The sequence below is a fragment of the Typopeltis vanoorti genome, chromosome 12, assembly GCF_054136105.1.
Source record: "Typopeltis vanoorti isolate ZY-2024b chromosome 12, IOZ_Tvanoo_1.0, whole genome shotgun sequence".
In the NCBI taxonomy this organism is placed as follows: domain Eukaryota; kingdom Metazoa; phylum Arthropoda; class Arachnida; order Uropygi; family Thelyphonidae; genus Typopeltis; species Typopeltis vanoorti.
In genome coordinates, this window is record NC_143560.1 from 126,389,837 (window position 1) to 126,406,544 (window position 16,708).

General features: G+C 38.0%; 1 protein-coding gene across 4 annotated transcripts in view; it reads right to left on the reverse strand.

The window, feature by feature from the left end:
• Positions 1-16,708, reverse strand: part of LOC150101214 (rho GTPase-activating protein 45-like) — a 519,012-nt gene that overhangs the window by 153,335 nt on the left and 348,969 nt on the right. For all 4 annotated transcript variants that reach the window (XM_090401286.1, XM_090401287.1, XM_090401288.1 and 1 more), the window contains one exon: positions 5,658-5,794. In XM_090401286.1, coding sequence (XP_090257412.1) covers positions 5,658-5,794 — 137 coding nt within the window. The remainder of the gene's footprint in view (positions 1-5,657; positions 5,795-16,708) is intronic.

Consider the following 16,708-nt stretch of genomic DNA (forward strand, 5'->3'; position numbering starts at 1 on the left):
TTAAGAGTCAGTCATGCCTTAGTAATTTACTAACTTTTTATAATGGAGTGACAGCTGAGTTGGATAAAGAAAATTTTGCAAAATTTTCTTTATCCAACTTCAATAAAAAATAGTTAAGATTTAAAATTAATTATAAATTTAAAATTAAATTTAAAATCTTAATTTTATTTGAGAAATTCTGCAAAATCCAGCATAATCACAATGATTCTGGTGGATTTTGCAAAAACATTTGACAGAATACCACATGGAACTCTGTTATCCAAATTAGAACAAATGGGGGATGGATATCACACTGGTTATGTGGATAAGAGGGTGGCTGCTGGATAGATATCAGAAAATGGAATAGTAGTAGTGTGAGGACTAGATTTTCTGCTTGTAGAGTTGTGAATGGAGCCTCCATAGCTCAGTCGGTATAGATGAAGCCCTTTAGTTGGAAAGAACTAAGTTTAATTCCCGTCCATGATGTGATGAACCTTTATCTGGTCTCTTTCAACTAAAGGTGAGTTAGCCAGTTTAATACGGAGGTAGGAGTTTTTTTCATACAGAAACTCAGGCTTTTCGTCTCCCAGAACAGGCAAACTTTCCCTGTGAACACAAGCACTTACAGACATAGAACACACTGGGAGTCATAGGGCCAACTACCTTATCCTCAAGACGGTTGCAGTTGAATAGTCCACAGCTAAAGAGCCTTAAAAGCTTGTAAAAAGCTTAAGACAAGAGTTGTGAATGAGTGGACTGGGTTGTCAGAGTTAGTTGTGAGTGCTTTCTCTGTTAATGTGTTCAAGGAGAGGTATGATAGACTGTGTAGATGGTTTGGATCTCCCGCAATAAGTCTTTGGACTCCACAGAGGTGTCTATACAATAATAATGTCCCATTCACACCATATACCTGTAATGTTTTGAATAGCTTTTCTCATGACACCTTCTCACATGTCTTTTCCAGATCTAAAAAATTTAAATACAAAGCTTTCTTATATTCTTTTGATTTCTCAACTATTTATCTTAAAGTGAACATCTAATACTAAAATCTCTATTTGGATCCAGCTTGTTCTTCTTCAAGCATCCCTTCTACAATTTTTCTTAACTTTTTCTCATGTATATTTGCATAAATCTTATCAACAACACTCAGTAGAGAAATTCTTCAGTAATGGTCATATCAATTTTATTTCCTCTTTTTTATAGATGGAGTACTATGAAAGCTCTATTCCAATCATTTGGAATTCAACCCTATGGTCAGGTCTTCTGAATTATGCAGTGGAGTTACTGAAAAAATTTTAAACTTCCATATTTGAGCATTTCTGGTTGAATATCATCAGCTGCCTTTTCACAGTTCATGTTTTTATGGCTTTTTTTTTTTTTTTACTTCAGGTATCATCAACATCATAACACTAATTACGGGTAGACCATATTAGTCTGTTCCGGTCTCATTATCCATCCAATATCCTTTTTTGAGGTCTACCCTGCCTTCTCTTTCCAATTGGCTTCAGGTATGGATATGTAATTACCAAAATAAAGAGCCAAAAGGATTCAGTTCGGCGATGCAAAAATTATATAAGTGGATATTAAATCCAGTGTGAATGCTGCGGAGTGTATTCCCATAAACTCTCTGGTGAACTTACTTAATGAAACTTTCATTGTTTCTACATTTGGCTTTGAAATAATGCTGAATTTAATATCCACTTTACTTATATAATAATGAATATTAGAATATTATTATTATTATTACCTAGCACCTCCAGGGAGTCCAAGGACTCATCGAGGGAGGGCACCTACTCCACAACTCTCCGTCACCACCACTCAACTACGTTCATCATCTACACCAATGCCATCTACCGCCGACCACCACTAGTATTTTTCACAAACATTCATGCCCATGGCAGGATTCGAACCCACAGCCTTTTTGGCTGGAGAGCGGATACGCTAACCACTCAGCCAGCCAAGCCGACAATTCCTGTTGAGTGTTTTCTACCACTGTGCTGTCACTGCTTGTTTCATTTAGTAATCTGTCATATCATTATAACAAATTGCTAATTTCTAGAAATCTAGACTATCTTTATCTTCAGTTTTCATGTCACCTTTATCATCTGTGATTCACTTTACGTTACACTTCCATCCATTTCTAAGCTTTTTTCAATAGCTTCCAGAATATTTTGCCACTTCCTTCCTCATATTTATTTTCTATGTTCTTATCAAAGTCATCCCATGACTTGTTTAACTAGTTTCATAAAGTACTTCACTTTCTTGCATTTTTCTCTGTATTCTCTAAGATCTCAAGCTGACTTACTTGCCAGGAACTTTTGATATGCTCTCTTCTTTTCCTTGATTGTCTTTAAGTTCCCGAGTCCACTATGGAGTTTTAATTTTTCTCTTTGCAGCCTCTCTGCCTGAATTAATGTTTCTTCACAGCATGCCACTGAATTTCCAAGCTTTTGTTTTTGTTTTCAATCTCTCATTTTTTCTTGAATAATGGTTATGTATTTGAGTCTGCAGTTCATCTCTGAAAGCAGTTTAACTTTGGTTCATTTTAAAAACTTTCTTACATGTTCTTCAGTTTTAGTCTTCTCAAACTACAATGGTGATCATTTTCAATTTCAAATCCTCTATACTCTTGTGCTCCAGTAGGAAAACATTGCTGTCTCAACAATATAATCCATGTTTCTACATGGATTATATTGTTGAGATTTTTTTTTATTATTTCTTACATCTTCTTTCCATGGATTTGTGCACATTTTTATGTTGGAACATTCTGTTAGTAATAACTAGTCCATGTTCTGAACAGAAATCCAACAGGTACTTACCATTAAGCAACAAATACAAGATGTTATATTCAGGTGATAACAATAAGAGAAAAGAAGGAATAGCTAAAGTATTCAATATGAGAATTATGAACAACTAAATATGAGGATTATATTCTTGAATAGCAGGCAATACCAAGTAGAGTGATATGGAAAAATTTCTGGGTAATCCTCAAAATGGGGAACTGTCCAGTTCCCCATTTTGAGGATTACCCAGAGGAAAATGGAAAGATCATTACTTGGTATTATCTTTCTAGATAGAAAGAGCAATACTTGGGTCAGAACTCAGACTAGGGTGAGTGACATTATAACAACCATTTAAAGATCCCAATGGCAATGGACACATCACATTGCTAGAAGTAACACTCAAAAATGGAGAGTTTATATCAGAATTGTATCCTAGAGATGGAAAGAGAGCTACAGGAAGACCAAAGAGATGGCAAAACTCATGACACAGAAAGGCTGAAGATGGGAATGAATGGAGGACTTTGGGGAGAGCCTTCATCCAGCAGCGGATATAAAATGGCTGATGAAAATGACTTACCATTATTATTAGCTTTGTTCTTTTCTCCAAATTTTCCAAAACATTTCTATATGTCTGGTAATCATTTCCTACTTTGCTGTTTAGCTCTACAACAAGGACCAACTTTTTTCATTGTGTCAGCTTTCTTCTCTAGTGCTTCAAAAAATTCTTCTACTTCTACCTTAGTAGAACATTTTGTGGGACCATAGGCACAAATAAATCTCCCTGTCCAATTCCCACTCTGATATTTTTCCACGGCACTCTACTTGATACTGCCTGCTATTCAAGAATATGATCCTCATATTTAGTGTTAATACTATAGCTACTCCTTTTCTCTGATTGTGCTTGAATATAACATCTTGTATTTATTTAAATTAAGGGGATATTAAGTCCCAGATTGTTTCAAAACCGAATAAGAAACTCAAAGATCAGAATCAAAGAGTTTCATGCCGAATATAGTAAACTATAACCGTATCGGCAGATACTAGCATAAGCCAAAGCACGTAGTACAAACTAGGGCAACTCGTAGCAAAGGTGGGTAAAGCTCTGATTACTATTCTTAGTATTTCCCATAATGAAGCCTATTGTCTCTTTATTTAATGTAATAACATCTTGTATTTGTTGCTTAGAAAAATCTCATTTGTTTTTGTCCTCTTTGTTTTGGTAACACCTATTATGTCAATCTGGTACTTATCCAATTTTTCTGCTAGTTCCATTTTTTTTCCATTGATGTTTCTTATGTTGATAGCACCAATCTTGAACTCTGCTTATGTTCAGTTGGGAATTGTTCCAGTAGCTGACTTTTTGCTGTTCACCCTAGTTTCTTGATGAAAATAATGGGGACCTTTGTTTAATGGCAACACCCCAGCCACCATATCATTCTGTCATGTTTTACCATCATTTTGCATTATGGTTTATATGAATAAGAATATGATTTGATCAGTTTAATCCTGAATTGCTAGTTCAATCTGTTTCATTCAGTATCCATATAGATACCTAACAGTCTGCATCATGAGAAGGTGAGGAGTGGACATTAGGTCAAATGCTCTGGCTGGTTCAATGCATTCTTTAAACAGCTACATGGAGGCCACCTTCCAGTTATCTAGCTTTGATCCTTTATCTTAGTATTGTGCGTTGGCTTAAGATTTTGTCTTCTCCCTCTTCTGTAGAGCCTAGTACCTTAGTATTGTGTGTTGGCTTAAGATTTTGCCTCCTCCCTTCCTGTAGAGCCTCTGTAGCTCAGTCAGTATAGATGAAGCCCTTTGGTTGGAAAGTTCTATGTTTGATTACTGTCAGTGATGGGAGGTATCTTTATCTGGTCTCTTTCGATGAAAGGTGAGTTAGCTGGTCTCATATGGAGATAGGGGGTTTTTTCACCTAGAAACTTGGGTTTTTCATCCCCCAGAACAGGCAAACTAGCTCTGTGAACACACATGGATTACAGTCATGAATACATCCCAGTTCCGAGCCCAGATAAAATGGGGGGGGGGGGAGGGAGCAATGGTGAACTATCCTGTAAAAATCTCACCAGGAACACTTTGTGGGCAAGCCTACAAAGTCACCTAGGGGTCGAAATGATTGAAGGGATAAATCATCATCATCATCCTGTAGTATGACCACTCCTTGATTTAGGTACTACTCTGATTAGGTTCAAGGGGTGTCATTCTATACACTACCATCAGCATTTACAAAAACCATCAGTTTAAGAATGAAAAGGAGGGTAATGAAATAATGAGGTTAGTATGTACCTACAGTCTCATCCTTGGTTTTCTGAATAGTATGTTTGTGCTTCTAATTGATATTATGCGCACTCTTCATTTGCCTTTGCAATTGTAATCCACTTGCTTGTATGATATCTATTTTCCATTCTTTAATTCACTGAAGTAAACAGCTACAATTGTGAATACATCATGATTAATGTTTAAAACATTGGACAAAATGCCATAAAAAGAAAATCTATTTCAAACTTTCTATTTAAAACAGTTCTATAATTAAAATGTGGTATCATTTAAAAAATCATTTTGGGATAGGAATTAGCAGGAGTGTGTAATCCCATAAAGGACAAAAAAAGATTCATTATCTGCAGTTTACCCTGTATAAATGATAGCTACATCTGTAGCTTCTTATATCTGTTTGTTAGAATATTAACTGACTCATGAGAATCTGGTTGCAGGACTAGCCTGTATATTCGAAGGATTTTAAAAGCTGCTCTTAACATGAAATGCAGTTTCTATGAACGCTTATTCAAATACTAAAATTTTCTAATACTATTTTTAAGTATTAACAAAATTACTTTAATAACTATTACAAACTTCCAAATAAATAATGTATAGTCTCACCTCCGCACATTCTATTCCTGGGAAATACACATATGAATCACACTCTTTACAACGTGAAGGAGTTTTTAATTTTCGAAAAGTATGAGTATCAGCTGCTTTTGAACTGTGCTGCCTACTTCTTGGTAGCAATGCATCCACTATAAAACAAGCATACATTTGGATTCAACTATATTCAGATAATGAAAGAACTTTTTTTCCTTATTAGATCAAGTGTATATAGATGCATAGCATACAAGTGTGATTGTATTTCAAATTTCATTTTTTCGTCTTTTCAACTTGAGTAATTTTTTAAGTAATATTATACTGTTTATGCCATAATGCATCGGTTCCCAACCAGTGGTACATGCTGGGCCGTTCAGGGGTACACGAAAAATAATCAGTAATGGAAGAAAAACTTCATTTCCACTATTTTACATAAAGATAGGCACTGAACAAAAGTGTCAGTATTTAAAAACAAGGGGTACACAATTCATAGAAATGGGTTTAAAAGGGGTACACAAGTGGAAAAAGGTTGGGAACCACTGCCATAATGAATTTCTTATTACAGTTACTGAGATTATGAAGAAGAAACGATTCTTACTTTAATATTTGCTAAAATGAGTGAAACATCTGAAGTGACAATGGCTGGGCATACTGCTTAAAGATAAGACCAGTGATGGACGAAAGAAGTACTAGAGTACTTCTTTCATACATCATCATCATCAAATTCCTGCCATGTACCCTCAAGGGGTGTACAGGATATGACAGTACTACATGAAAAATTTACATCATTACTAACTTCCTATCTACAATTTTCCTCCAAATCAGTCTGTTACTTGTCAAGACTCCAACATTATCAGATCTTATATTTCTATCGTCTAACACACTTTGTACCGTATCAATCCACCTATATCTTGGTCTTCCTCTGGGTCGTTTTCCTGCCAACCTGGCAGAGAACACTTGTTTTGCTAATCTTTCCTCTCCCATTCTATTTAAGTGACCATACCACCTGAGATTAGCTCTGCTAATGCATTCCTGGATGCTGACAATGTCAAGTTCTTTCCTAATATCCTCATTTTTAATATGATATTGCCATTGATGCCATCTGTTCACGCCTCTAATCTTTCTCAGGACTCTCATATCTGCGGTCTCTAGTCTTTGGTCAAGTGTTTTACTTCTGACCCAGCTCTCAGATCCATAAGTTAAAACTGGTTTGAACACTGTCTTGTATACAGCTAATTTAGTGTTCCGACTAATTTCTCTCTTATTCCATATGAATTTATTCAATTGACTTCCCACCATACCAGCTTTGCTGATTCTGTTGTCTATTTCTATATTTAATTTACCATCTTCAGTAAAAATCGTGCCTAAGTAACTGAAATGTTTTACTTGTTCCACAGGTTCTCCATTCACAACACAGTTGACATTTTCAATGATTCTGCCTATTTTCATTGTCTTTGTCTTTTTATTGCTGACCTTCATACCATATCTATTACAACAGCTATTCAATTTAGTCAGAGAATCTTGCAGACTTTTAGCGGATTTATTTAGAAGTATAACATCATCCGCATAAAGCAAAGAGCTGACATTAACATCTCCAATTTTGATATCAGGTTTAATACCACTTTCCTTCATAATGTGATCCATATAGATAATGAATAACAGAGGGGATAATGTACATCCTTGTCTCACACCAGATTTAATATTAAACCATATTCCTGTACTTCCTTCAATTCTAACTGCTGACTTACAACTCAAATAAAGACTAAGTATTGCTTGATATAATGCCCCATTGACACCATATAACTGCAGCGTACTGAATAGCTTCTCTCCTGGCACCCTGTCATATGCCTTTTCCAAATCAACAAAACTTAAATACAGATCTTTGTTATATTCCCATGCTTTCTCGACTATTTGTCGTAAAGTGAAGATCTGATCCTGACAGCCTCTATTTGGCCTGAATCCAGCTTGTTCTTCACCAAGCTTTTCTTCCACAATTCTTCTCAACCGTTTCTCAAGTATACTTGCATAGATCTTGCCAGGAACACTCAGTAGGGAAATATCTCTGTAATTCTCACATTCAGTTTTATTTCCCTTTTTATATATGGGTACTATGAGAGCTCTACTCCAATCATCGGGAATTTGTCCCTCAGTCCAGGCTTTCTGAACTATGCAGTGCAGCCACTGTAAGACTTTTATACCACCATACTTCAGCATTTCTGGTCGAATATCATCTACTCCTGCTGCCTTTCCACATTTCAAGCCTTTGATGGCTTTTTCTACTTCAAGTATGGATATGTATTCCTGACTGCATGCCTGGTCAGTGTTTTTTATCACTGTGCTGTCATCACTGCTTGTTTCATTTAGCAGTTTTTCAAAGTAATTACTCCATACTTCAAGGATATCTTTTTCTCCTGTTTTCATGTCACCTTTATCATCTCTAACTCCTTTTACAGCACTCTTTCCTCCATTCCTAAGCTTCAACAACCTCCAGAATATTTTGCCACCTTCTTGATATTTATTTTCTATATTCTTGCCAAAGTCCTCCCATGACTTTTGTTTAGCTAGTTTTACACACTGTTTAGCTTTCTTACATTTGTCTCTGTATTCTGTAAGAGTAAAAGCTGACTTATTTGCCAGGAACTTTTGATATGCTTTCTTCTTTTCCTTCACTGCCTCTTTAACTTCCTGTGTCCACCAGGGAGTTCTGATTTTTTTATCCTTGCACACAACCTCACCACATGCCTCTCTGGCAGAATCAATCAATGTTTTCTTCAGAGTTTGCCACTGAATCTCCAAGGTTTGATTCCTGTTCTCAAACTCATTCATTTTCTTTTCAATAATCTTTCTGTATTTTAGTCTGCAGTTCACATCTGAGAGCTGCTCAACTTTTATTCGCTTTAAAACTTTCTTACATGTTATTCTTTTCAATATGAAATTCAATTTTATCCTGCTCAAGACTAAATAGTGATCGCTTCCAATTTCAAATCCTCTGTACACTCTGGTGTCCTGCACCAGGGAGAAAACATCACTCTCAACAATAACATAGTCAATGAGACTTTTCTTATTCCTAGCCTCTTCTCTCCATGTGAATTTGTGCACATTTTTATGTTGGAACATGGTGTTAGTAATAACCAGTCCATGTCCTGAGCAGAAATCCAACAGATATTTGCCATTATTATTAGCTTTGCTCTTTTCTCCAAATTTTCCCAAAATATTTCTGTATGTCTCACAATCATTTCCTACTCTGCTATTTAGATCCCCAACAAGGACCAACTTTTCCTTTTTCATTGTGTCAGTTGCTTTTTCTAAAGCGTTAAAAAATTCCTCCACTTCTACCTTAGCAGAACCTTCTGTGGGACCATAGGCACAAATAAGTCTCATTGTCCAGTTCCCCATTCTCATATTTGGCCACATTACTCTACTTGAGACTGACTGCCATTCAAGAAGATTAGCCTCGTATTTTGTGTTGAATACTATGGCTACTCCTTCTTTTCCTCGATTGTCATTGCCTGAATATAACATTTTGTATTTATTGCTCAGAAAGATCTCACCAGTTTTGGTCTTTTTTGTTTCATTCACCCCTATTATGTCGATCTGGTACTTATCTAATTCCTCAGCTAGCTCCATTTCTTTGCCATTCAGGCTTCTTACGTTGATAGTACCGATCTTTAACTCTGTTGATGTTGAGTTGGGGTTTGTTTTCAGATTTGTTCCAGTAGCTGACTTTTCGCTGTTCACCCTGGTTCCCTGGCAAAAACAACGGGGGCCTTGTTTAACCGGGCGACGCCCCAGCCGGCATGAAATTTTGTCATGTTGTACCATCATTTTTTATTTTGGTTTAACCAATAAGAATACAATTTGGTCGGCTAAATCCCAAATTGCCAGCCCATCCTCGTTTGTTCAGTATCAAAGTAGATACCCAACAGGGTGCACCACGAGAAGGTGAGGATTGGACATTAGGTCAGAAGCCCTGGTCGGATCTCTGCATTCCTTTAAAGGCTATGTGGAGGTCTCCTCTTAGTTATACAGCTTTGACCCTTAAGCACCCCCTTCATACATTTATATTTAATACATTTATACCTCCCATGTATGCCACGGAAGGTATAAATGACTGCAACACTAACCAAAATTGTACTGGGTTGAACAAATCATTAGATTTGCAGGCATGACATGGGAAGAAAAATCACTGATGGGCATTTTTGGAGTCACCTTGAAAAGGCTTTCATCTAGCAGTGGATATAGTACATTAGTACTATAGGCTTACAACCTGGCCTAAGGATTTTTTTTTTAAATTAATTTTTATGATTTTTTTTTTTTGTATTTTTAGAAACTTTTTCAAGTCACTTCAGGCCTCCAATAAGCAGGACAGTGGTTCCACACTACAATGAGTAAAGTGGCAGCTGAGTTGGATACGGGAAATGGATACCATGATACTGCAGTGGAACCCTATTACATGAGTTGTTGAACCCACATTTACATGAGAAAATGGGGATGGGCATGAAGGTGGCTGCATGAATAAGAGAAGTTTACAGAATAATGGAGCGCATTGTGTGGTAAAATTCAATCAAAGTGAAGGCAGGTGAGCATTGGTGTGTGTGTGGTACACACCACTTGGGCTGCTGTTATTCAATTTGTACATCAATGATACTAGAAACTATATGCGAGGGAATATTCAGTTTTTTTGCCAATAATGCTGAACTCAGTGGGGGGGGGGGGGGAGCTATACTTAATAGAGTTGATGTGGTGATCCTGCAGGATGATTTTGATAGATCAGAAGTTTGGATAAAGTAGTAATGATAGCCGCTAATTCAATATGTGAAAGTATAAAGTTATGTATTTTGGGATGAGCAAAACTACAGGCTGTGCATTATATACATGGAACTGGACTGCAGGAAACTGATGAGGCTAGGGGTTCAGGAATAATGGTGGGCACAAAGATGAAGATCAGAGGATATATTTCGAAAGTGGACAAAAAAAAGTTCACAGGATTACTAAGATCTTAAGAAATACAGTGAAAAGCAGTCATAAGGAAGTCATTATTTTTCCTCTTTATAAGGCTCTGATATGCAAAGTGCAGCAGATTTGGCTGTCTGTTTTTTTTGGAAATGTGGGAGGGATTTGGAGGTGAGTGGTTTATGCCATCCTCATAATGACTGAATGAAAGTTTAGCTGATAATCAAGGTTAAAAAGAGAAAGGAATATGATAAAAACACAAAACTTCTAAAGGAATTTAAGAGAGTTACTCCTGGAAGTTGTGTGTGGTCTGCAAGCATAGGAAAAGACTAGCCTTTTTACTTGAAGTGTGGTAAAATTGAATGGAATGAGTTGACAAAATCAATCCTGAGTTATTTGTTGGTGACCAAATTTAAGGAGAGGTATGATAGGCACTGTGTCAATAATGGCTAATGTAAACTTTCCATGATGAGTCTTTAGATTCCAAGGAGATGGCTTGAAATTCCAAACCAGAAAAAGCTAATGGTAATGAAAAAAGAATAACTGAAGTATCAAGACATGTTAGGTTGCTAACTGTAAATAGCTGAGAATTATCACCTAGGTAACCAATGGCACAGTGAATTATTATTATAATTTTCTTGGGCATTTCTTTCACTTGGTTGAACAGTGGGAAGGAATGATGACAAGAGGCCATCCCTGGAAGTTACGAAAGGAAACTGTGAGCAAGAGGGTGAGGAGTGGTTTCTTTGCATGGAGGGTGGTTGAACCGTGGAATGCATTGTCTGATAGAGTGGCGAGAGCGAGAACGATCAATGAGTTTAAGGAGTGGTATGATAGACTTTGTGTTTCCTGGAAGGAAACACAAAGTTTTGTAACTTCCAGGAGGAACCTCCCATGATGAGTCTGGATAGACTTGTGTTTCCTAGGAAGGACCTTCTGCAATGAGTCTTTTGACTCCTTGGAGACCTAAATAATAATAATAATAATAAAATCATATTTGTAGAGAACTTTGGCTATTTTTTATGATGTGTCCTTAACACATGAGATGAGAATGGTTTTGCTGTTATCCTGTGTGTTGTGCATGCATGTTATCTATTTTATATGCGTTGCAGCCATTTCCTAAATAGGGTGTTATAAAAAATCCCTGAGCTAAGTTTAAGGGCTGTGTCATAAGAACAAATAGCCCACATTAAGTGACTAAGCATTTTGAGGATGCCATACTGTTGAGAAGGGCAGTATGATTGTTTATGTAAATACCCTCCTGTATGAATGGGTTTTCTGTAAATGTAGAAGGATAATGAGCCATTAGGAAGTCATGTGTCACTAGCATATCTAGAAAGGGGAGACGATTGTTACTTTCTTTTTTTTTTTTTTTTTTTTTTTTATGGTGAAGTTTATTTTAGACATAGGCCGTTAAGATGTACCAAAAATGTATCTAATGTGTCTGGATCATTAGGCCAGACAGCAAGCCCATCCTCAACATAATGTAGTCAAACTATTGGTTTAAGTGTGACCGTATTGAGTGCTTGGTTTTCAAAATGTGCCATAAAAAAGTTAGCCAGAAGGTAGGGAAGATGGAAATCCACTGTAGTCCAATCTAACTGTATATTTTTCCTTTCTATAAGAAATAACCTGCATATATGGTGAATCTGATGAAAAGGAAAAATATACATATGGCTTAATGACGGCAATGGTTTCTGTCAAAGGCACATTAGTGAATAGTGAAGTAATATCAAAATTGACAAAGATCTCAGAATCTGTCAATGTCATCATCATCATCAAATTCCTGCCATGTACCCTCAAGGGGTATACAGGATATGATAGTAATACATGAAAAATTTACATCTTTATTAACTTCCTATCTACAATTTTCCTCCAAATCAGTCTGTTACTTGTCAAGACTCCAACATTATTATTCTAGTGGTAAGACTTATACGTTGGTTAGACATAACTGGTAATTAATTTACGGAATTAACAACGCATATAAAGTAAATTAATTAAAGATAACTTTAATGAATCACTTCTATATTTCGACAATGTCACATTGTCATCTTCAGGAACATAAAGATATGGTATGTGCACTACAGGAACTAACAAAGCAAATGAGGCAGAAATTAAGACACTAATTTTGTTCCTAAAGTCCTAATGGTGCCCTCTTGCGGGCTAATTTGGTAGTCTTGGCCGTTGGGCTGAAGTTCTCATAATGAAAGTCTCCCAAATTTGGGGCAGTTTCATGCACCCAAATTTGTTGAGGTTAGGAACGTTTTTTAGAGCTGCTGAAGATTCTTTGAATAATCTTTCGTATTTAAACTTGCTGCGATGGATTATTTTTGTCTTCTTCCAACGAATTTTATGGTGGGTATCTAAGGCATGGTCTGCCAGCCCAGAGCGGCTGTACTGGTGAAACCGGATGTAGTCTTGGTGTTCTGAAATCCTGATATTTGTTGTTCTGCCTGTTTGGCCAAAGTAGGACAATTTGCAGCTGCAAGGGACCTGGTATACACCAGGTAGGTCTAGGGGAAGTGGTTGGTCTTTGGTAGAGCGGATAAGGGATGCCAACTTTTTATATGGTCTGTAACAGGAAGTAAGGTCATATTTCTTGAGGATATTAGTTATTTTTTCAGAGGTGCCCTGGATGTAGGGGATAGTGATAGACTTGGTGTAGTCTTTATTGTTGAGGGGGGGAGGGGGGTTGTGGTTTTCACGTTTTAGTATTTTTTGGATTTTTTTGGGGTTATAGCCATTGGCTAAGAAAGTGTTGAGGATGTGGTTTAGTTCTATAGTCAGGGCCTTGTCATCTGAGCAGATTAATTTTGCCCTGTTATATAGTGTTTTTATCACCCCATATTGTTGTGAGGGGGGGTGGTGGGATTGCTGGTGAATGTATCTGCCAGTGTGGGTGGGTTTTCTGTAAACAGAGAAAACCAAAGATCCATCAAGCTGGCGGGTGATTAAAGTGTCTAGGAAGGGTAGGGTGTTGTTTTCCTCTTTTTCTAAGGTGAACTGGACTCTGGGATGTTGGTTGTTTAAGTGTGTTAGGAAGGAGTGGAGTGAGTCTGAGCCATGTGGCCAAATAGCAAACACATCATCCACATAACGAAGCCAAATAGTGGGTTTTTGTGGGGCGGAGTTTAAGGCTTTTTCTTCAAATGTCTCCATAAAGAAATTGGCCAAGGGTGGGGAAAGTGGTGAACCCATGGCTGTCCCCTCTATCTGTTTGTAGAACTTTCCTTGCCAAACGAAATAGCCTGAGTTCATTGTGAACTGAAATAGGGCTGAGATATCGGGAGGAAACTTGGCTTGGATGAGCTCAAGGGTTTCTTTGAGTGGGACATTAGTGAATAGGGAGGAGACGTCAAAACTGACCATTATGTCAGTGTGTTGGAGTGTGAGGTTTTCTATACTGGCTTTAAAGTGGGCCGAGTTTTTTATGTATGATGGTGTGTTGCCAGTGTAGTGTGTGAGCGTTTTGGCTAAATGTTTGGCTAATTTATATGTGGGGGAATCAATGCCATCCACTATGGGACGTAATGGCACATTTTGTTTATGTATTTTTGGGAGTCCATATAATCGGGGGGGTCTAGAGTTATAAGGTTTAAGCTTGTTGGTGACTTCCACAGGCCAAGAAGTGACTTTCTTAAGGAGTCTGTGGATAGTTCTAATCTGAGAGCTGGTCGGATTATATTCAATGGGGAGGTAAGTAGTACGGTCTCGTATTAAAGAATTTAGCTTACCTTTGTAGTCTTTTTGATTGAGTACCACAGTGGCGCTTCCCTTATCAGCTTTGGTGATTACTATTTTTTTGTTGTTTTTTAATTCTTGTAGGGCTGTATATTCGTTTTTGGATAAGTTGGATTTTGGAGGTTTGGCTTTAGTGAGAACACCGACTACATCCAGTCTCACGTTGTTGGCGGTATGGATAGGCAGGTTGCGAATTCCACGCTCTATTTGAATCATGATTTCTTCAGCAGGAATACTTTTTGGAGCTAAGGCGAAATTGTGACCACGTGAAAGTGCGGTGAGTGCTTCAGGCTTTAAAACTGCTGACGAGAGGTTGACTACTGTGTTAAGTGGTGGCTGGGGTACAGACGTAGAAGTCTTGGTCAGGTTCTCGTATTTTTTTATGTGCCGACTACGTATTTTTTCGAATTCCTTTCTTGCCGATGTGCATGATATGTCATGGAGTATCGACCATAGATCAAGGCCGAGTGTGTTACCCCAGCCACCACTTAACACAGTAGTCAACCTCTCACACTCGGCCTTGATCTATGGTCGATACTCCATGACATATCATGCACATCGGCAAGAAAGGAATTCGAAAAAATACGTAGTCGGCACATAAAAAAATACGAGAACCTGACCAAGACTTCTACGTCTGTACCCCAGCCACCACTTAACACAGTAGTCAACCTCTCGTCAGCAGTTTTAAAGCCTGAAGCACTCACCGCACTTTCACGTGGTCACAATTTCGCCTTAGCTCCAAAAAGTATTCCTGCTGAAGAAATCATGATTCAAATAGAGCGTGGAATTCGCAACCTGCCTATCCATACCGCCAACAACGTGAGACTGGATGTAGTCGGTGTTCTCACTAAAGCCAAACCTCCAAAATCCAACTTATCCAAAAACGAATATACAGCCCTACAAGAATTAAAAAACAACAAAAAAATAGTAATCACCAAAGCTGATAAGGGAAGCGCCACTGTGGTACTCAATCAAAAAGACTACAAAGGTAAGCTAAATTCTTTAATACGAGACCGTACTACTTACCTCCCCATTGAATATAATCCGACCAGCTCTCAGATTAGAACTATCCACAGACTCCTTAAGAAAGTCACTTCTTGGCCTGTGGAAGTCACCAACAAGCTTAAACCTTATAACTCTAGACCCCCCCGATTATATGGACTCCCAAAAATACATAAACAAAATGTGCCATTACGTCCCATAGTGGATGGCATTGATTCCCCCACATATAAATTAGCCAAACATTTAGCCAAAACGCTCACACACTACACTGGCAACACACCATCATACATAAAAAACTCGGCCCACTTTAAAGCCAGTATAGAAAACCTCACACTCCAACACACTGACATAATGGTCAGTTTTGACGTCTCCTCCCTATTCACTAATGTCCCACTCAAAGAAACCCTTGAGCTCATCCAAGCCAAGTTTCCTCCCGATATCTCAGCCCTATTTCAGTTCACAATGAACTCAGGCTATTTCGTTTGGCAAGGAAAGTTCTACAAACAGATAGAGGGGACAGCCATGGGTTCACCACTTTCCCCACCCTTGGCCAATTTCTTTATGGAGACATTTGAAGAAAAAGCCTTAAACTCCGCCCCACAAAAACCCACTATTTGGCTTCGTTATGTGGATGATGTGTTTGCTATTTGGCCACATGGCTCAGACTCACTCCACTCCTTCCTAACACACTTAAACAACCAACATCCCAGAGTCCAGTTCACCTTAGAAAAAGAGGAAAACACCCTACCCTTCCTAGACACTTTAATCACCCGCCAGCTTGATGGATCTTTGGTTTTCTCTGTTTACAGAAAACCCACCCACACTGGCAGATACATTCACCAGCAATCCCCCCCCCCCCCCCCCTCACAACAATATGGGGTGATAAAAACACTATATAACAGGGCAAAATTAATCTGCTCAGATGACAAGGCCCTGACTATAGAACTAAACCACATCCTCAACACTTTCTTAGCCAATGGCTATAACCCCAAAAAAATCCAAAAAATACTAAAACGTGAAAACCACAACCCCCCTCCCCCCCTCAACAATAAAGACTACACCAAGTCTATCACTATCCCCTACATCCAGGGCACCTCTGAAAAAATAACTAATATCCTCAAGAAATATGACCTTACTTCCTGTTACAGACCATATAAAAAGTTGGCATCCCTTATCCGCTCTACCAAAGACCAACCACTTCCCCTAGACCTACCTGGTGTATACCAGGTCCCTTGCAGCTGCAAATTGTCCTACTTTGGCCAAACAGGCAGAACAACAAATATCAGGATTTCAGAACACCAAGACTACATCCGGTTTCACCAGTACAGCCGCTCTGGGCTGGCAGACCATGCCTTAGATACCCACCATAAAAT